Raw genomic sequence first — 22,873 nt, forward strand, 5'->3', positions numbered from 1 at the left:
ACAATACACAACTCTTGTTGTGTATCTGCGTACTGTGTTCTATGTGGATATAACTTTATAAAACGGCAAAGACATAAACAATGCACACACAAAAGAAGAAACATGCAGCCCTAGAATGATTTAACAGGCTTTAAAGGTTATTATTATAAGTTTTGCGAATGCGTAAATATGAAATATCCAAATGTAATAAAATTCATTTAAATTTTTCTGAAACCTAAAATGCACTCAAGTTAATTTTGGTGCTTGTCTAAGACAATTACTCCAATCCAGTGCTTTCTTATGGGATGTCTAAAAAGACATAAAGAAAAACTCACATACAAAGAAAAATATATGTGGTAACTCTCGCAAGTAGGAATGATTGGTACGAAACACAACTCCCATGTTATAGGGTTAAAAAAGTTACATTAATACATGTAACTAGATAGGGTAACTCCCATGTTATAGGGTTAAAAAAGTTACATTAATACATGTAACTAGATAGGGTAAACTAGTAATAGAATCACAGAGATTCACAAAAGATGTAACCCCTAATGCCTGACCCACTCACTTGACACTACCAGTATGAAGCTGTTGAATATCTGAAGTTGAGATTCCACATAACAAACCACTCAAACTTATCAATTCAACTCCATTTAACTGAAATGCTGTTTTTTGTTGTAGTTCCAGGTAGCGATACAATATCGCAGTTTTCTGTGAATTTTCAAATATATAATAATAAAAATAACTGTTTTTTGTCTCTTTAATTACGGTAGCGAAGATTTAGAAATGTTTAAACAAAAATATGGGATATAGCGAAAAAACAACAGTTGTTAAATTGTAAAGATACTAAATGTGTATTTAATTAAACCATAACATCACAACTTACATGTTCCAGGGTTGGCCACTCAACATGGGACATGGTTTCTAACACTTCAATGTTGATGTTGGTTAGTTTAGTTATGTTTGATACACTTAACATGGGGAGAAGATGGCCAAGGTTCTTCAGCATACTGGAGGGCCAACTTTCCATGTCTTGAGTCTGAAACAATGAATAAATGAATGTAACCTACTTATCCTCGTGTAGCGGGTAACGACAGTCGTAATAACACAGGTGTTCATACACCTCGTGCCAGCTTACGAGTTACCGTGTATGTTACTTTGTAGGTGATTATATTTGGGGGTATTTTTTATGTATTGCTGATAATTTGAACGACCTAACAGTGACCACTGGGTTAAAGCAATTTCCCTTAGACAGGATATACCGACAAAACAAGTTGTTAAAACACACTTATAGTTAAAACCTATTTACATCACATTTAATTCAATACATTTAGGAAAAAAATAAGCGTGGTCGCTACACCTGACAATGCAAGTAATGTGACCCAACACGTTTAACTTACACTTTCCAATTTAACTCTAAATGCTCGAAGTTGTTCCTCACTCCATCCTTGCATTCGACCAAACACAGAGTAAGATTTGATGAAAATTCCTTGATCAATGTAAGAAATATAAGATGGCGGAATAGTTAGAATGGATGAGCCCAGTGTTAGTATTGTCTTGTAGTCAAACACCAATTGAACAAGCTCTGCAAGAAAAAAGGGACAGGTATAAGAAAAATATAATGGATATTTCTGGTAAATATATATTTTGTAATGATGTTTTTTGAAGTCTTCTTCAACACAGTAAAGTATTGGAAACAACTGAAAGAAGATGTTCAAATGACGGCACAGTAAAAATAAATGTAACTTCTTCATACTCACTTGGCCCGGAAATGACAGTCGTTATAACACAGGTGTTGTTGTTAATCGTTAAAAACACGATCAGGACATTTTGGTTATATGTGTGCTAAAGGTGTACTGTCTCCCCCTCCCTACTATATATAACAACTAGAATTTTTGACACAATATCTCTGTTCAATTTTCGTTTGTTTACATAATGGTGTCAAAGAAAGCAAAACAACCTGTCTCCGAGGGATTGGTGATGTTCTTTGCCGCGATGATGTTGGCCATGATCTTGGGAAGAGCAACTTCGGACAACACCATCATGTTCACAGGATCAAAGTTAAGAAGAAGATCGGAAGATTCGGATTGATTATCGGGCATCTGAATCTGAAGGTTTTTGGCCATGGATAAAGTTGGTGTGCTAAGATCACCAACCACGGCGCGATGTTTTGAGGTTCGTTTTTGAAGGATCGGAACTTTTGGTAAACCATTCATAAAAATATCCTAAAAAACATAAAAATATACAAAAGTTCATGAAAATATTGTAACTTTTTTATGTTTTTCAATTATTTTATTCTTGAACATTGGAGACTTGGAATTGTACGTCATAGACGCGGGGACAATGCAAAACAAGACTCGTTGTTTTACAATCCGTTTCCTAACTTGGTCTATACTAACTTTGGTTATGGCTAGTCACAGTTAAATCATTGATAAATTATTAGTCCAATAATAAATACATCTGGTAAGTTCCGTAGTGTGGTGGATGGTAGAAGAGGAAGGAGAGGTGAAACTGAATCGATAAATTTCTCGTCCATGGGAACTTGTTGTTGAAGTAATTCATTGAATTTGTTGTCTATGATTTCTATGTCTTTATCTCTTAAGCTAAATTTAAAAAAAAAAGAATTATTTATCAAATAAATATTGAAATCAAAATAAGGTATTCTTTATAAACATGAAAAAAGCTAAAATTTAAAAAAAGGAATTACAATAAAATAAAGTTTTTTTTATAAACATTTAATAAGATAAACTTTAAAAAAGGATTTATATTAAAATAATGTTCTCTTTATATGGATTTATCATTTAATACCTATAAAACATAAAACTTGGTCAAAGTTATAATAAGCGTACATTTAATTTTAGAACTGCAGTCAACACATAATATAAATGAACTTACATATCTCTACATTGTAAAATATGTTTAGCAAACTGAAGGAAGGCTTCTTCTGTCATTGAATAAATTCTGTATGTCATCGCACACGACAGTTTACCATAGAATTGAATGTCTTCTTCCTCTACTATATTTGGCATGCCTGGGCCTAAGAACAGAATTCTGTCTTATAGAATCTCTAGCCGTCTGTATTGGTAAAACAACTCCTATACTTACTGTGATTATAAACTGGGGGTCCATTTCCATAATTTGGTGGAGGTCCGTTTCCGTAATCCGGCGGGGGTTTATTTCCGTAATCCGGTGGGGGTCCATTTTCATATTTTGGTGGGGGTCCATTTTCATAATCTGGTGGGGGTCCATTTCCATAATCAGGTGGGGGTCCGTTTCCGTAATCCGGCAGGGGTTTATTTCCGTAATCTGGTGGGGGTCCATTTTCATATTTTGGTGGAGGTCCATTTCCATAATCTGGTAGGGGTTTATTTCCGTAATTTGGTGGTGGTCCATTCCCATAAATTGGTGAAGCAGAATTTCTCTTGTAGTTTTGCTGAATATAAAATAACAAATACTTACTAATTTGTATATAGACTTTATTATCAAGAATAGCTACTTCTGTCCCTTGCCGAAAGTTACTTTATTTAAATTGAATGGCTCAAACCAGTTAAAAAGTATTAAATACTATAACACAAAATTAGCAAGCGTTAATTGCCTATAACATAGTGCCAGCTTAATTTTATGTTAAATGAACATGGGCATGGACGTCGATCCTGGTTATGCGGCGCCTACCTCAAAATTTTTATGGGGTATGCGGCATACACATTTTCTAAAGCCTTTCATTCTAACCACTAAAGCAGGTGCGCAATACGTTGCATTTACGTGCGTAAGAAGTACTTATTGCAAACATATTAATACTTTACTTGATCGCATGTGTAAAAAGGAAAATATTCAACCTGTTTTCAAGCAACTGCAGGCTAAACAATCAAGGGGACAATTGGTATTATGAAGCAAATAATCAACGCATAAATTGCTATTGTGTCTAATCAATTACCAGGCTAGACAATCGCTATTGTGACGCAATATACCCACATGTGAATCCTTACTATTTCGTAATAAACATGCTACTTGGTTGAGGAAAACATCGTAAATATAAAGCAGTTATATCAGTTCTGAAACATATTTAGGTTGTATATTTACTGCCTGTTGCCACTTTTAATAGGCAAATTACATTCATTTTACCTGCAGCTATGAGAAAGGTAGTGCAAAGTTCGTGTTGCGAATTCCCGCCAAAAATACTAATGCGCACGTGTATAATGACGTATCTGACGTCATAGTCAACGTACAGGTGCGCTCCGCATACCCCAGATATTTAGGAAATTGGCGCGCATGAACATGGAGCTAACAAATTTTCAGCCAATGGTTCTGTCATGAAACAAGCCATTTGCTGCAAACACTGAGTTTATCTTATGTATCGTATATTGATACATACTTATTACTTAGTTTTGTTCACATGGATCTGTTCAGCAAAAAAAAACTAAAGCTACTCGTGCCAAAAAACTTTGTATAAAAAGTTACCACAATTGAGCCAAAAATATTGGAATTTTATAAAATAACAAGTTACTACACTTAAGGCCAAAATATAGGACTTTTATAAAATAACTTACAAAACTTAAGCCAAAAATATAAGACTTTTATGAAATAAGTTACTACACTTAAGCCAAAAATATCAGAATTTTATAAAATAATAGGTTACCACATTTGGCCAAAAATATAAGACCTTTATGAATAAAACACTTCATCCAAGTTATATTAAAGTTTTTTTTTACCTGACATTTATCCACAGCTTCCATGACCCCATCGAGTTGCATTTCACCGAGTCCAACCGACAGTAAGTTAAAGTTTGCGTGCGATAAACGACGTATCATTGAACTACAATCGTTTGTATAACTCGTGGTTTCTAACACAGAAGATCTGAAATTAGAAATCACATTAAATTATCACACTAAAAATGACATTAAAATTATACATTAAATTAAAATAATTATAAGGGCTAGGGAAATTGTAAAATCTTGGGTTCTCCGTGCTGTAATATCATTTGGTACTGAAGCGCTTATGACACAATCACAGTGAAAGGTGTAGCAGATTACGTTCCTGTTTAGTCGAAAAGCTCCACTAGTTTAAATTGGGGGTTTGCAACCATTATTACATGGGGCCCAGATATTAATTACTGGGTGAACCCAACATCGTACGTTTATTTAACCTATGTTTGCATAAACTAATAATAATAGTTTATTTTGTTTCTGATCTTATAATGTTAAAAGGAGGAAATATAAAGTCTGGGTGCGTAAATTTCGGAAAAAAACTGATATATAAATTTATTTTCACATCAAAAAAATTCAGTGAAAAATATACAGCTAATTTCACGGGCCGCCAGTTTTTTTTTGGAGGCTGCAGGTTGCACACCAATGGTTTAAATCAAAGATTGCAGCAGGTTTTTGAAAGAACAACAGTTTTCATTATAGTTAAGAACCCGAGCTGGCTTGTCTCATAACCTTACAGCTGCTTATACTTTGGAGCTGTAACCAATGAGTTCTATTTTATACCAAACATGCAATCACTAGGTGATTGTTTTTTTGGGGGGGCAATTATCTTGTAATGTTAATTTAAAGAGAGTTATCATACAGTTATCGTTATTCTGCTGGGTACACTGGCGCTTGTTATTATTACTTTCATGTGCGACATCAAGCCGATTTACTGTTGTCTAACGTTCTCTCTGACTCCACAGATTCACTCTACAGATAGTTTAACCAGTATACTGTGTTTGTATAAATTGCATTATGTCTGATTTTTTGTCCCTCACTTTGTTTTAGATTACAGCGTCTTAGCTAAAGTTATGCTTTTGGCTTGTATAAGTTGTGCTTTGTTGTGACAATATGCAACAACTTAAAATTGAGCTTACGGTAAAAACAACAAAATATTTCCAGGTATAACTCGTGCAATGATGTTATTCAAATGTTGACGACTCCTTTTCTCCATCTTAAGTTGAAGATAAACTTTGTTGGCGATGCAGTTTGCCTGTATTTTAATTCATCAGTCATGATAGTAAAATGGCGAAAACAGATATATTTACATAGAAATAACTTGCTATACACGTATGAACTCCAATATTTTCTATTATAAACTGAATAAATTTAAGCCACTTATGAATTCAGCTGAAGTAAACCCCTATGCATTAGCATTATATGAGTGAAATATGATTCAAAACAAATGGTAGTTTACCTCTGGGAAATAAAAATAAACAGACAATATGACATGATTGAACAACTGTAACCGCACTTTATCGTCGTGTAGCCAGAAAACGACAATTGTTATAGTTCTGTTTCATACACCACGTGCCAGCTTACGAGTTACCATCTATGTTACTTTGTTGGTGATTATTTTTGAAACATTTTTGTTTTACACAATGTGACAATACATGAATTTTAACTCACAAGATCGGCTGGAATATTATTTCCAACTGCCTTGTCCACTGAAACGGCCACCATAATCATTGTATCGAGCGCAAAGTCAAATACATGTTTACAAGTCAATCCAATGGCTGCTTGACCTAACACACTGTAAAATAAAGTAACTGGTATATATAGTAGGATAGGGGAATTTCGAACACCTATTCATTCTTATTTCTCGTTCCATTTGGTAGTAAACAAAGAAAATTCAAAGAATTATTAAAAACCATTCTCACGACTTCCATATACCGTTGTTAATTGTTTAAAACACAAATAAGATATTTGAATATTACATGCTAAAGGTGCCCTATCTTTACTTTTCCTACTATACACGATGTTAAGCAACAATGTACAACAAGTTTACCAGTTGCAATATATCTACAATTCTTACGTCAAATTAGATGGACATATTGTTTATTACGTCACAGTACCAATTCACACACATGGATCAGTCCAGTGGCGCAGTCAGAGAGGGGGTTTAGGGGGTTGCAACCCCCCCAAAAAAATTTTTTTTTTAAATTCAAATTTTTTTTTATTTTTAATTTTTTGATTAACCCCCCCCCCCCTATTATTTTTTTTCTGGCTGCGCCACTGGATCAGTCCTTACATACATGTCTATATGATACTGAGTAAACACAACTCAATACAAACCTTATATCACTCAGCGTAAGCTTCCGATTTACATTGTTTTGATATTTCTTTACAATGTATAATGCCTGAAACAAAATTGTTAGGAAATAGAAAATATTGTTATAAAAAAATATTGTTGATGTTTTATTGTGAAACTAATTTAGATGTTGCCCCTTAAAAATGCAAGAAAAATGAAAATGTGTTTTCTAATTTAGTTGTTTATTTAGAGTTTTATCTGTATTTTATATTAGATGGAAATTTAGTACAAGGGTAAACAAACACTCAAATTATTTATCTAATACAGAAAACACTTGAATGAATGAATATAACGTGCTTTATCCTCAAGTGGCTGGTAAGTGACAGTCGTTATAACACAGGTGTTCATACACCTCGTGCCAGCTTACGAGTTACCATGTATGTTACTTTGTGGGTGATTATTTTTTGGAGGGATTTTTTTATTTTTTTGTGTGGCTGATAATTTGGACAACCTATTAGTGACCACTGGATTAGAGCAATTGTCGTTAAGTGTCTTGCCCATTTAATTTAACCTGGCTTCGTTTCCATTTCATATTTGAAGCAGCTGTGAAGTTGATGTTGTTCATCGTGCGGATAAATGATGCGGGGATCAGTGAAGAGAATTTTGTTTCCGCGTTGACTGCCCACTCTACCCCATGGTTAGTTAATATCTAGTAAAAATAATAAAAAAAAATATAAAAAAAACATAAAAATGGCAACATGGCATATTACTTATCATACAAAAGCATTCATAATTAAACTTAATTTCATAATATAGTATTGCCAGGTAAATTGGAACACATTTAGCACATAACATCGGAATATCCTGATAGTGTTTTAAACAATTAACAACTGTCTATAAGAGTTGTGAGGATACGGTTTTATAATCATTTAAAAATTTTTTGTTTGTTTACTACCAAATCAATGGGACGAGAAAATAAAATAAAACGGTGTCCCATCTTTCCCCATCCTACTATACATGCGTACACAACCCAACCAAACCTTATCCATAACATCAGCTTTCACGTGTTTTGACATTTTTTGAATCAGGTCAGGTCTTGTGTTAAGAAGTGAATGTAACATCGTATAATCAACTACAGTGGTGTCTAACTCAGAAACAAGTTCACCAAGACTTGTAACTTGGTCAATGTTGTTTAACTGCAAAATATACATTAGTGTTTATAATATGCTTATAATAGCATACTAAAAGCTGACAAAAATCGACTATCTATGGCCATCTCTGGGTTATAACAATAATTTTATTTGTCTCTTCGATTACGGTAGCGAAGATTTAGAAATATTTTAAACAAAAAAGACAGAATATAGAGACAAAACGACAGTTGTTAAAATACGCTTACAGGTAAAAACATATTTACATTTAGCTGGAAGAAAATAAGCGTAGTTGCGACACCTAGCAAACGAGCCCACTAGGTGTAGCGGACTATATGTTATATTAATATATAAGACTGGAAATTAACCTGAAATGTAGTAAGGTCCTAAAAGCTGACCAAACTGATAAGACAGCGCCATTAAAGCTATTGCAGTTATATATTGTACAATGTACGTCATGCAATAAACAGCTTGACTTGAGAAGGACATATCAATAAATACATCTTAATTTATGCAACTTTTGTGCAGTTTAAGCCTAAAAATTTACTAAAAATAGCTTAAACTTGCTGTAAATATCAAGCAGTTTGTTAAAGATTAAATCTCTGTTTTGAAGCAAGTTCAGTTTACTTAAAATTTTAAATGATGCTCTTATTAAGCTTTTTTGTTTTTTGTAGGGAAATATTATTCAGTGTTTTTTGTAGAAAAGTATTATTTTTTTGTGCTAGGAAATTATATGCAGGTGTTTGTGCCAACAAAACGTAAACTTATAAACATTTTTCTTAACCCTTGTCCCCCAAGAAGAATAATGCTTAAAAATACAAAAGTAATCAAATTTTCTTTTAAATGTAGTTTTATAATAAACAAATCTTACCTGGTATCCTCCTGCTATAATTTGTTCCAGGATTACTCCTCTCTGTCAAAATAACATATTGACAGTTAGAAAACTGCATGACATTGACAACTGTTTACTATTAATAACAAAAAACTCAATTAACTCATAAAAAAGAATGTCACTGCTTTACCGTTTTAATAACTTTTGCATCATGCAAATGTATATCATATTGTGAGGGAAGATGGGACACCTTTAGCACATGATATCCAAATATCCCGATGGTTTTTAAAAAATTAACAACCGTCTTTGGCAGTTGTGACTTGTGGTGATATGGTTTTATAATTCTTTGAATGTTTTTTGTTTACTACCAAATTCGCCGAAAAAATAGAAAAAAAAGGCAGTCCCATTGTCTTCTACCCATGCAATAAATATAGTTTTCTATGAGACCACGGTTTGCAACTGTTTGTACCAACAGTTTATACAATACATACGGTAGCATACATCAATATGTAATTATCCATTTACCTGGAGTTTGTTTAACTTGTGATTGTTTGCGATGGTATCAACAGATGCCACCAATACCGAAGGTGGTATGGATGAAATTTCATCAAGTGACAACAAATGCAAGGCGTCCGATAACTTAGATGGTAAACTTCCACTCAGGGCTGGTAAGTTAGATCCAGCAACTAAGTTTTGGATCTCGAAATATTTTTCCTTCAAATACAATATATCGTCAAGGTAAAACCAAAGTACTTTATTTCACAATTTTCTAAACAGGTTTTTCTACAATTTTACATGCTGTTGGACATAAGACACATTTTGGCAATGTTTGAGCAATCTCAAAAATGTGATATAAGCTACTTTGGTTTACCTTCACAAATGTTTATTAGTAATAAACCTAAAAACACAATAGATTTACAGAAAATAGTGATTTGCAACCCAAAAATGAGTTTATGTTAATTGTTTTATTTATTTGAGTCCCCTTCTACAGTTTAACTAAAATAATTATGTGATTTAATCGTCTTATATGTTATGCTTCTTTTGCTTAAAAAATTTGATTGTAACATAGTTTCAGAAATTGGTCATTTAGGTTTCACTATTAATTTATGCTCAATATTCAAGTAGCTGTAAAATAATGAAAAAATTGTGAAATACTGTGTATGGCAGTTAAAATTAATAACATGAAAAAGCATTAACAAAAAATAAAGGTTTAACAACTGTTACACTTTCTTGGTTTCATTTTTGATAAAAAATTATTGGTTTGCAGATTTTAAAGTGCTGTTTTTATTAAATATTGTCAAATGTATTTGTTAATCACATAGTTGATAATTGAGCAATTTTAAAATTTCATGTTTAGTAACTTTTACTCATGAATAAAAAAATAATATGTTGTTACTTTAGATGTGAAATTGGGAATGTAGGAACTGAGATATGGGAAAATTATCAGCGCAAATACTAACATTTACAACTGCTTGAAAGAAAAAATTTATAAGACCACTACGTGCCCAATAAAAAAGTATTTATGAAAATAACTCTAACCACTCGTTCTTGCCGAAAGTTAAACCTCCAACCCTGTCGAAATTTTTCACAACCAAATTTCCTCATGTCTTTATTGCAATTCTGAAAAAAAATCCTTTTTTTTAAGTTGCTGGAACTTGTGCTATATAATCATATAGTAAGGTGGGGGAAGACGGGACACCTTTATTACATGATATCCAAATATCATGATCATGTTTTAACGATTAACAACGGTCTATGGGAATTGTGAGGATATGGTTTTATAATTATTTGAATGTTCTTTGTTTACTACCAAATGGGACGAGAAAATAGAATGTAAAAGTGTCCCATGTTCCCCCACCCCACTATACATAATATTTAACTTGTGTTATAATATTTACATCTTAGGGCAGGTAATGTCAATGTGTTGAAACTGGTAATTAAGCAAAACTTATTTTGTCATATCTCACGTCCTAACCAATATTATCTTAGCTTGAAAAATGCAAAATAAATCGTGAATTATTTTATAATATTCTGCTGCTTTTTCTGCAAGACTTAAAAAAAATATTTAAGAACTTATTTATGAGGTATAGTCAAAAATATACTTACAAGTCAAATATAAATATAAGTAAAAAATAAATTAATTTCATATACAATTAAAGGAATGTAACTTACTTTATTAGTTTATTCTTGCATGGTCGTAAAACGACAGTCGTTATAACACGGATGTTCATACACCTCGCGCTAGCTTTTGAGTTACCAAGTAGGTTACTTTGTGGGTGATTATTTATTTTCGGGATTTTTTCTTTTTGTATGTGGGGCTGATAATTCAGACAACCCATTAGTGACCACTGGGTTGCCATTGGCTGTCTTGCACAAGGACACATATGCCCACAATGGTAGCAATGACACGCCTTGAACTCATTGCCTCTGGGTTCCAGGCAGGCGCTAACCAACTGAGCTAGGCACCGGACTTAAGTTACAAGTTTATAAAACTGGCCAAGCATACACACACCAACAATTAAGTTTCAAACCAGGTATTTTCTTGCTTACAGTCAGAAACAATAAGCATATTATTTAATTTCTTTTTCAACTTACTGTTTTACTGATTGTACTTTGAGTTTGACGTTGTGTAACACATCTCTCCATCCAACTTATATTAAATGAGTTAAGATCCGATGCTGGTATGAGGTATTGCATGTCGTTCATCTCAATACCACACTGCAACACTCCAGTGCTATGGAATTCATAAAGTAACGCATTGTTACAGTAATAGCTAAAATGGTCTTGTGACATCTACAATTAATGAATGAATGTAACTTACTTTATCCTCAGGCGGCCGGAAAACGACAGTCGTTATCACACGGGTATAACACCTCGTGCCAGCTTACGAGTTATCATGTATGTAACTTTGTGGGTGATTATTTTTTTGGATTTTTTTTTATGTATGGCTGATGTTTTAAACAACTCATTAGTGATCACTGGGTCTTGCTCAAGGACACATTTGTCCACAATGGTAGCAGCGTCGAGCCTTGCACCCATTACCTCTAGGTTACAGGCAGGCACGCTAACCACTACGCCACAGCGCCGGACATAGATGCCTAACATTGGTGGTCAAGTATTCTTATACCCTTGAAAATAAATGGGAGTACCCATGAGTACCATGTATAAATGCATACACAATTTAATAACCTATCTTACAAACATGTCTTAAAATAAACACTAGGTAGTGGTGATAGTGCATCTATCAGTCTATTTTAAGTAAAAGCTAATGTGACAAAAAAAGTTCCTGCTTTTTCCGGCATAAACTTTTATCTTTTAAAGCTGTATAAGTACCTTAACTTTTTAACAGTTGGCGCCTCAATGCAGGTGGTTTTATAGTTGATTACCGACATAATTAAAAAAAAATTCTACATTTACATTTAAAGATGTTTTATGTTCAATTTTTTTTCAAAATATTTAAATTAGTTTTTATGTTTCCAATATTTTTCAAAATATACTGATTCAAAAAATGTCACAGAATATTCAAAGTGGACTTCCGATTAGACCAACTGACTTACCGTGATATCATGTCCACCAATGTATGAGATGAAATGTTCATTACAAACATATTGTTTAACAAGATGCGCCACATTTCACTGAGTTTATGAGGATTAATGTTGTTGCTTATGTTGGTGAAGAATCCACTGTTGATAAGCTCAATGATCTGAAACAGATTTCAAATTCAAAAGTTAACAAAATAAATACATATATGCATATATGAATAAATGTAATAGATTGCACACATCCAGTTTTTGTAACTTTTAATTTATCCTCGCATGGCGAGAAGCTGACAGTCGTTAAACATGAATGTGGGTGATAATTTGAACAACCCATTAGTGACCACTGGGTTGGCGCAATTGTCGTTGAGTGTCTTGCACAAAGACACATATGCCCACAATAGTAGCAACGACAAGCCTTGAACCCATTATCTTTGGGTTAAGGCAGACGCGCTAATCACTACGCCACAGCGCCGGACTATAACAATAGAGTTTAACAAGTCTCAATAGCAAAACTAAGAATACTGAACTGAACAGAAGAGACTGCGCATAGCACAAAGTTATAAATGATTGTTGATTAAAGATGCTGATTACCAAGGAATGTTAACGGAAAACGAGGGATTAGTATTCAAAGGAATTCGCGGTAGATTGACATAGAAATAGTAAAAACAACAACACGCATTACACTATTTAAGTTTCGTATTCTTGTAACAATCGTAGCAATCATTGTTGAGTCTGTGGGTGATTTCCCGCACCTAATTAACTACAGCCTCTCTTGCCCCATTCTTGGCATGCGACATGGTGTTAGCCACATGTCGGCTGGCCTGTTAACGCTAGGACAAGGGCATTCTCTTGACTTGATTGTACTGGCCAAACGCCATTGATTTACTGTGTGTAAACGTTGTGTACCTAATTTTGTGTGAAGCAAATAAATAAGTAACATTCTTACCGTTTGTGGTTGCATATTAAGGAAAGTATGTGTCGGAATGTCATCAGCAAAATCCCTTATTAAATTAATTTCAGCAATTCCTTTGTGTTTAGTTCTGCTATTAATCCATGCCATTATCTGCCTCCTGCTAAGTTGGTCCTTCACAGATTGAATACAAGATAACCTGGGGAATAGGAAGGAATGTAACTTACTTTATCCTCTCGTGGCCGGAAAACGACAGTTGTTATAATACGGGTGTTGTTTCATGCACTTTGTGCCAGCTTACCAGTAACCATTTTGTGGGTGGTTATTTTTTTGAAGTTTTTTATTCTTTTAATGTATGGCTGATAATTTGGACAACCCATTAGTGACCACTGGTTTGTTCAGGGAAACATACTTTCACAACACTAGTTGCGACAAGCCTTGAACCAATTACCCCTGGGTTAGAGGCAGGCGCGTGAACCACTTTGCCACAGCGCAAATGAAATATTTTTTTTCTTTACAATACTGAACCACTGTAATTATGATTTAAAGCAATGGAATATGGTTTGACATTGGGTCAGATTTTAACTTAAATACATATTTTTGAACATCACACATAATTACTTTGATTCATAGTTGTAACGAAATTGTTAAAAGTAATCATAAACACTTTTTTATCATATTTGTTTACCCCAGGATGTAACTTCAAACCTCATGCCTGCTTATGATTTTAAGTTTGCATGGCTGTCAATTTAGCCACAGGAACCTTTTCAGTCAACAGTTTTGCTAAATGACACGCAAGTGACGCAACCATACTGAATGTAACTTGCTTTATCCTCGCTTGGTCAGAAAATGACAGTCGTTAAAACATAAGTGTTCTGTTTCATACACTTCTTGTCAGCTTATGACTGATAATTTGAACAACTCAATAATGACAACTGGGTTTGAGCAGTTGCCAATAGGTGTCTTGCCCAAGGACACATACGCCCGCAATGGTAGCAGTGACAAGCCTTGGAAAATACTTTTTATCATGCCCCTCTAGAACATAACTTTTAGCAACAGGAACATTTTCAGTCAAGTGTTTTGCTAAATGTTACACACCCATAACAAATGTAACCTTGCTTGGCTAAGTATGTTACTTTGTAGGTAATTTTTTATTCGCATACTTACTTTACAGAACATAGTGAAGATCTTGTGCTACGAAATCCTTACTATAGTTAGATTTGTGGATACTTACAGGTGATAATCGACAATATCCGAAATATTGAAGTTAGCAAAAGCATGCGGTGGTAAACCAACGATAAATGGACAAATTAATGAAGCTACAGAAGTTGGATGCTCTTTCACAATATAAGTAGCAATCATTTGCGCGGTCGCCAATCTGTCTTTGCTAAATTGAACTCCGTTCTGAATAGAATGATATGTATCGTTTTAAAGCAAAAGTTTACAGATTATTGGATGTTTATTTAATAGAATATATTTGTATCACTTTAAAACAAAATTTTACAGATTACTGTATGTGTATTGTGTATTTATATATCCAAGCACTGGTCAGTTAGATAAATAATATATAATTATTTTTGACTCATATTAATATTTAACATATATTAAGTATACTTCTGACAATACCTCATAAAATAAGTTCTTGAATAATTTATTAAGCTTTGTAGAAAAAGCAGCAAAATATTATGAAATAATTTATGATTTTTTTTGCATTTTTCAAGCTTAGATGACATTGGTTAAGAATGTGAGATGTGAAAAATAGTTTTTTTTTTACCTGCTTCATAATAGCGACAGCTTGTAAGAATTGCCCTTTTTGTATGTTTAGAAGAAAATCTTTTAACTTTGTAGGATTATTATCAAGTAATGGAGAATTTAATATTTCACTGATAGATTCCCCGTCAAATTGTATTAGGTATTGTGGCTGAAAAATATAAAAAAAATGATTAAAAATTTTAAAAAGTGATAAAAGAAAACAACTTTGCAATAGTTTATTTTGTGTATATCAACCGAAACTCAAACTACTCATAAAAGTTTTTTCTATGAATTCATTCGAAATTTGATGACGTTATTAAAAGAGTCAAAATACATTATACACATTATAGTTATTATGAAAAAATATAGTTATTATAAAGCATTGTAGTTATTGTGAACCATTATAAGTGTTATAAACCAGTGCTCTTCAACCGGTGTGCACGGTGCACCCTAGGGTGCATCAAAATATGTAAGGGGTGCACCAGTACAAAAGTGTATACAAGGGTGCATCACAAACTTCAACAATTTTCAGTAATAATACTCAGTTTTGAACATTTTTAACAAATTTAGCCATTTTTATACATTTTTTTTATATGAATTCTATATCTTGCATCACAGGGAATTGCGAAACGTCATTAGTTTTATGTTAAAGCAATCAGGGGTGCATGAGTTTGTCGCAATAACTCACCAACCCAAAAAAGGTTGAAGAGCACTGTTATAAACCATTTCAGTTATTACAAACCATTGTAGCAATTTCTCTAACAAAAATGTAATTTATTGATTCCTGCAAAAGCAAACACGTAAATTACCTTTATTCCACCAAGGACAGATGCTGGTATTATTCCTTTATCACTAGTTGATAGTTGATTAAATGACAAATCTCCTTTCAAGTAACGCACAATGTCTGTGTTGATACCGTGGTTGAGAACCATGTCATCTATGCTGTTTAATAAATACAGAGTTTTTCATGCAGTTGTGCTGTTATTTTTTATTTTTATTTATTCTTTTTAAGTGAGGTTCTAGTTAAGGATTTAGGCCACATTTAGCCCATTACCTCAAAAACCAGAAAGCCCATTTAAGTTTTTCATGCAACCAATGCCGCGACACCGCATCCCAGTCAGACACATTTTTTGCACCATTTTTTATCCTCGTTTGCTTACGAGTTACCACATTTTTAACTTTCTGATGGTTTTTGTTTTTTATACAGCTTTTAACTAGGACAGCCCATTAGTGACTTCTGGGTTGGAGCAATGTCCATTAAGTGTCGCGCCCAAGAACACATATGCCAATCAGTATAGTATTGCCGTCGAGCATCGAACCTGGAAAACTTTGGTTACCATGCAGGGCTATATGACTGAGTCATGGCGCCAGACAGACAGATGTGTTTGGTAATTATGACAGCTGTTGTTGAGCATTATGTTTAGGTCGAACCACACCAATTTGCATTGTGCCTCTATATTGTTCAGTTTTTATCAATGTGTGAATTTTTATATTACTCAGTTTTTGTCAACATGTGATTTGTATCCTGTTTAGTTTTTATAACTGTGCAAATATTGATATATGTTGTTTAACTGGCAAAATAAGCTTTAGCATAATGTTCATCTAATAAATAGTACAATCACAAACAACAATATTAGACTTCCTGTTTACTTACAATCGCAAAACTGCATTGTCCTGTAATGCTTCATCACCTGGATTAAAATATTCATATTAAATGAATGAATGTAACTTGATTTATTCTCACCTGCTTGGTAAAACAAAAGTCATTATAACACGGGTGTTCTTTTTTAAATACCACCTTCATAGACCTCTTTTCCGTATGGCTGACAATTTATATAATCCATTAGTGACTTAAGTTGGGGCAATTGCAGCTAAGTGTCTTGCTTTGAGTTAAGTATTAGAACAGCCGAACTTTTTAAACTAGGATGAGTGCCCCTTCCATAGCCATATAGGTTTCTAAATTTTAAGTATGAAAACCTTGGAACTAATATTATAAACTTTGGTGGAAATATTTTGTGGGGTTTTGTTTTTCCATCACGATTAAATCTTTCGTCCTACACACACTTTTCTTCAATTAGAACTTTAATATTGTTTAATTAAATGTGGTTTACTTGATTTACATTCTATTGTCTGTAGGGTGTAACGGTCATCTTTTTATCTAAGACGCGCTTTTAAACTTTCCCGTTCTTCGTTATCATATCCGAGATGACGAAATAAATTTCACTCATTTATGAGACATGACTCATGCAAATACTCCATTTGATCACACATTTGCAAATGAAAAATTATTACAATGTTTACATAATATTACTTACTTAGAACATTTGCGAATAAGTTTGGGCTTAAATTCCCTGATATCTGTTTCAGTTTTGGAGGAACCTCCCAATCTCCGTTCCACTCTGAAGCAATCAACCTTCTGTGTAAACTTTCATCTCCAACGCCATCATCTGTGTAATCAAGTGTAGTAAATTAAAAATGAATTAACTTAGAGGTAATGGCTCGTTGCTCCAACCCAGTGGTCACTAATAAATCGTGTTGTTGTGTAAATGGACTTGAATTAATAAATGAATGTAACTTACTTTATCCTCGCCTGGCTGGAAAACAACAGTTGTTATAACACGGGTGTTTTGTTTTATACACCTCGTGCCACCTCACGAAATTTTGTTCTCTTTATGTGGCTGATAATTTGGACAACCCATTAGCGACCACTGGGTTGGAGCAATTGCCGTTAAGTGTCTTGCCCAAGGAAACATACGCCCACAATGGTAGCATCAAAAAGCATTGAACCCCTTTACCTCTGGGTTAAAGGCAGGCGTGCTAATCAAATATAAAATTATGTTCATGGGCAAGAACAAGCGCTGTAGCACAGTTGGTTAGCCTGCCTGCCTTTAACCCAGAGGTAATGAGTTCAATGCTCTTCGCTGCTACTATTGTGGGCAAATGTGTCCCTGGGCAATATACTTAACGGCAATTGCTCCAACCCAGTGGTAACTAATGGGTTGTCTAAATAAACTAAATAAATTGTTTCAAGAAACATTCCTTATCCCCATCCCACAGCATCTAAACCCTTTGCCACTAACCCCAAACTTCCTTATTTTGCTGGTTTTTAATTTACATCATTTAGCTGTAAAATGAAGAAACCTCATCAAAAAAAGAAATGTCTTTCTAATAAAGTTGTCATTTATGTTAATGTTCTTAACTTTATTTTCTAATGCTAAATAAAACTGTGTTTTTCTTTTTATTTTACATTACCTTGTGTTCCATATAGTGGTTTGAACGTTAGACTCTCTGGCATTACTCCACCATAATGATCCATCATACCTAGCTGTCCAACACCTTCAGTGACAAACCATATTATTATGACTATATGAGAACCAGTATTATACATCGTATGTGAATAATCTGTGCAGGTTGTGTCTTTACACACTTTTGTTTCTATTAAAAGCTTAACCTAATAATAATTAAACATAAATGGCTTGTTTGTCTGCTAGGTGTAGCGACCACGCTTATTTTCTTCTAAATAAATGTAAAAATATTTTTTTAACTGTCAGAGTGTTTTAACAGCTGTTGTTTTGTCGCTATATCCTGTCTTTTTTTAAATATTTCTAAATCTTCGCTACCGTAATCAAAAGGACAAATAAAAAAGTTAATATTATTTGCCAGTAACAATATTCCATTCTCTATAGTTGATATCCTATAACAAAGCACATGAGAAATCCTAGGTTTAGGTCTATTATCCCGGCACCCAAGATTATAAATACAAAAAAATCAGCCGTCTGCAAATAAAACATGCTTGCACGGGTGAAATTAGCTCACCATAAGTTATATATTTCATGCACAATTCCATTTCTTTGTCTGGGTTTCTTTTGGCTGCGCTTGGCATTGCATCTTAACAAATAAAATATTTAACTTAAAAATGTAATGAGTAAACCAAACTCATTTTTTAATAAAAAAAGTCAAATTTTTGACGACAACTCTGTGTGTAAAAATGTTATAAGGATGTTTAAAAAGCACAAAAATAAAGCTTTTGGTTTTCTTATTATTTTATTTTGTAAATAACTGCTTTCGTTTTATAATTTTTTGGTGTTCAAATTTTGCTTTAACAAATTAAAGTTAATTGCTTTTATTGCGTTATTAGGGAACTTAAAGTTTAAAGTTTATCGACACATTCCTACCAATAAAACCTGTCTGACTGCAATGCGGTGTCTCGTCATCGAGCGCCGGAAAGACATAAATGGACTTTTCGGGTGTTGGGGTAATGGGCCGAATTTGGCCTAAATCCCAGGTCCTTGACAAGGACCTCACCCATAAGGAGAAAAAAATTTCAGGTCATACTAACATGTACCATAAACTTACTCAAAAGTTGTTTTGACATTTTCTGAATTTCATCCACAATGTTTGTTCCTTTGTTTATTTCCGCCATTTCCTTTGATGCCAGCATTGTACTTGGTGGAATAAGTGCATCTAAACAAATATTACCTTTTCTGTTTTTACCGAATAAGTGCAGCATGTTAAAGTAGATGGGTTGTAAGGTTCACTGCCTAAAAGGGCATACCAACGAAAAATCGGAATTTGCGTGTTGATAGAATTCTCAAATGTGATCTAAAAGTACCACCAAAGTTTTAAACATCGAAACAGCTTCAGAAAAATGTTCTAAAAAGCGACAATGCGTAGGATCACCCATAAGAAAAAATATCACTTAACTTTGAGCGTTTCCATTTTTTAAACTACTGAAGAAAAATCAAAGAAATTCAGATTTGGTACAATAAATGCTTCTTCTTTATAAATATATACCAAAATATAAATATATATTTCTTTACCCCAGCGGTTTTATTTCACTTGATTTTGTCTAAGCTGTTTTGTTTTAAGAAACTTAGGTGGTACCTTTGGAAATATTTAATTTTTATTGGATGTCCCTTTAAATCTGCTGTAAATTGCAAAAAAGTAAGTCATGCATGCTGAACCTATGGGACAAAACCGAAAAGTCCAGGATCATTTAATTTAATATGTTCGCTTGTTACAGGTTTAAAATTAAAAGCCTTCTAACCGCTATTGTAGCTAAATCAATGCTATATTGCACACAAGAAAGCAAGTTTGTGAATGAATGTAACTTACTTTATTCTCGTGTGGCCGAAAAAACAACAGTCATTAAACACAGGTGTTCTGTTTCATTCACCTCCCAGCTTACAAGTTACCATGTATGTTACTTTTTGGTGATTATTATTTGAGATTATTCCATTTTTTATGTATGGCTGATAACTTGGACAAGTTAGGTGTATTGCCCAAAAACACATCCGCCCGCAATCATAGCCGTGACGAGACTTTAACCCATTGCCTCTTGGTTAGAGGCTGGCGCGCTAACCACTTTGCCGCGCCGCTGTACAAGTGGTGTTCAATATATTTGCTAAATTTCAAATCAGCTCTATATATAATGTTTCTATTTTTACTGTATTCTAGGTTTGCCTCAACCAGTGTGTGTTTTATATTATGTCTATGTTGTTGTTTATATTATTTCTATGGATTGTGGTGATGTGGCAGTGGTTGGAAATGGACTTTACTTGAATTGTGCATAGTATGCTGTTGACTTCTATTTGAATAAGCTTTTAGATAGAGACTTCTAATTAGTAACAGCCAAAGACTGTGACTGGATAAAGACTTCCAACCTAGTATAATAGTATTTAGGAACAGTTAAATACTACTGTTACTTAAACTGGATAAAGACTTCCAACAATATTCACTTACTTGCATGCAGATTTCCAACATTACCAATAACATTTCCCATCATAGCTCCCATGATACCTGAGACCCCACCCATATCACCAGCTACTTCAACCAGGTCGTTAATTACACCACTGAACACTGGAAAACCAAATTTATAAATGTTTATTTAATTTATGGTGTTTAAACACTGTGATTGATTGCGTTTTGTCTGAATATTGTTGATGTTAACGCATTAAAAGTCCAGACCACATCCATAAAAATTGGTTTTAAATGAGAATATATACTTAATAAATACTACTTGTAATATTTTTTGAAAGAAAACAAAACCGTTAATTTAGCATTAGTAGAAAAAACTGTTTTATGCAAAAAAACCTGCACTGCTTAAAAACTAAGGGGGAGCTCTTCAAACTATTATACAATGAGCATGATAAATAAAATGCTTTTAACACAGATTTCCCTAAATGTTATGCATCAATTTTTAAATTGTATTAATAATTTGACAAAATCATGATACAAAAAATTTTATAAAACTTTATCGAACCCTGGCATATGGTTGTTATTTTGTTAATAGGTGTTATTTTTTAACACTGGCGTATAGTTGTTATTTGTTAATAGGTAGTCTTCCTTGCACATATAAGTCAGTTAATACTAATACGTTACCTTCATTAGCTGCACTTCTTCCCCGAGAATGCTTTCTAAGTTTCCAAAGTCCACCTCTTATTGGTAAAGCATTTAATGCACCTACTGTAATTATAGTTTAATAATATAATAACTTTATTTGTTTCTTCAATTAGGTAGCAAAGATTTTGAAATATTTTAAACGAAAAGACAGGATATAGCGACAAAACAACAGTTGTTAAAACACACTTAGAGTTAAAAACGTATTTACATTTAATTGGAAGAAAATAAGCGCGGTCGCTACACCTAGCAAGCGAGCCCACTAGGTGTAGCAGAATATATGTTATATTAATATATAGAACTAGAAACGTAGTAGGGTCGTAAAACTTGCCAAACAACGAGCAATTTATGTTTAATTAATATGAAGTTAAACTTTTGATAGAAACAAAACTGCGCGTAAATCCAGGTTGACAAGTTTTATATAAAGCATTTCAATTTGACATTGCAGTTTACTATTATATTTACATCATTATATGAGTATAAAACAAGCATACATTTTTTTGCATGAGGTACAATGTACCCCATCAATCCACCAATGGCACCAGATATTCCGCTTACTGCTTTGACCAAGTCCGCAAACTGAGGTGTCACACCATGGAAACGACGATCTGGGTCAAAAAAATTCACTCATATTTTAGTCTTTTGAGTAAAAAATTAAGTTAAAAATAAAATATACAAAATTAGTGGTTTACAGTCGAAATAAATGGATAGTTAGCATTAGCAAGATATTTAAGAAAATTGATCAAAAATGCATTTCAAACTGATGATAGATATTTTTTTACTTATTCGGCGCTGGGGGTAAATGGTTTTGGCATTTGCGTGGTAACTGGTAACCAAATAGAATAGGATTCAACGCTGTTACTGATTGGTGTGCTTTTGCGCATGACACTTAACAAACATTGCCTCCACCAAGTTGTCACTTATGTGTTGTCTAAATTCTAAACCATGTCCAAGTAAAAAAAAACACGCAGAGGTAACTCATCAGAACGAGAAGACAAAAGAGTGACTTGCTCCACTGACGCATTACCAAAGTGTAATGTGCTAGCTGTTCTTCCTCGGACAGAATGTTCATTTGTGACCATCTGTCCAACATTGCTCATGAAGTCACCCATGTTGTCCATGAGTGCTGTCAGGTCAGGACCAAGATGTTTCATCAGTTCTAAGTAATAAAAAGTTTGTTTGTTTTTTTTTCAAGAAGCAGAACTTAAACATTTTGTCTTTTTGTTCACTAGATTTCACATGTGATAAAAATCTATTTAATTGAAACTAATGTGGAACACTGTGGTATGTTCCATAAATTTGGTCATGATTTAGGCAT

At 33.5% G+C, this 22,873-nt stretch overlaps 1 protein-coding gene across 2 annotated transcripts; it reads right to left on the reverse strand.

Annotated features, from left to right (window-relative positions):
- Positions 1 to 525: 525 nt before the first annotated feature.
- Positions 526 to 22,748, reverse strand: LOC100177269. 2 transcript variants are annotated; one of them, XM_018817252.2, is made up of 31 exons: positions 22,583 to 22,748; positions 22,050 to 22,163; positions 21,538 to 21,621; positions 20,899 to 21,015; positions 19,513 to 19,620; positions 18,973 to 19,044; positions 18,409 to 18,492; positions 17,472 to 17,603; positions 16,811 to 16,847; positions 15,966 to 16,098; positions 15,179 to 15,325; positions 14,639 to 14,808; positions 13,441 to 13,603; positions 12,513 to 12,658; positions 11,551 to 11,689; positions 10,495 to 10,575; positions 9,481 to 9,669; positions 8,995 to 9,036; positions 8,016 to 8,171; positions 7,547 to 7,684; positions 7,020 to 7,084; positions 6,354 to 6,477; positions 5,822 to 5,937; positions 4,689 to 4,833; positions 3,085 to 3,412; positions 2,875 to 3,016; positions 2,438 to 2,582; positions 1,940 to 2,204; positions 1,380 to 1,564; positions 866 to 1,018; positions 527 to 690 (listed from the first exon to the last, which is right to left on the reverse strand). In XM_018817252.2, exons 1-31 carry the CDS (start codon positions 22,707 to 22,709, stop codon positions 544 to 546), a joined length of 4,194 nt encoding a protein of 1,397 aa, XP_018672797.2. In that variant the 5' UTR covers positions 22,710 to 22,748; the 3' UTR covers positions 527 to 543. The 2 variants fall into 2 exon arrangements, with proteins under 2 accessions (XP_026696138.1, XP_018672797.2); XM_026840337.1 differs by lacking the exon at positions 18,409 to 18,492 and having other exon boundaries at positions 526 to 690.
- Between the last annotated feature and the right edge of the window lie 125 nt (positions 22,749 to 22,873).

Source organism: Ciona intestinalis, unplaced genomic scaffold (assembly GCF_000224145.3).
Source record: "Ciona intestinalis unplaced genomic scaffold, KH HT001199.1, whole genome shotgun sequence".
Classification (NCBI taxonomy): domain Eukaryota; kingdom Metazoa; phylum Chordata; class Ascidiacea; order Phlebobranchia; family Cionidae; genus Ciona; species Ciona intestinalis.

What these genes read in the sequence shown, in the direction of transcription:
- LOC100177269 (XM_018817252.2), bottom strand. Translation starts at nt 22,709, where the DNA reads ATGAAACATCTTGGTCCTGACCTGACAGCACTCATGGACAACATGGGT. An exon ending in CTGTCCTTGGTGGAATAAAG is followed by an intron (nt 15,326 to 15,965) that starts GTAATTTACGTG and finishes TATATTTTTCAG; the next exon opens with CCACAATACCTAATACAATT. An exon ending in CTGTCGCTATTATGAAGCAG is followed by an intron (nt 14,809 to 15,178) that starts GTAAAAAAAAAA and finishes CATTCTATTCAG; the next exon opens with AACGGAGTTCAATTTAGCAA.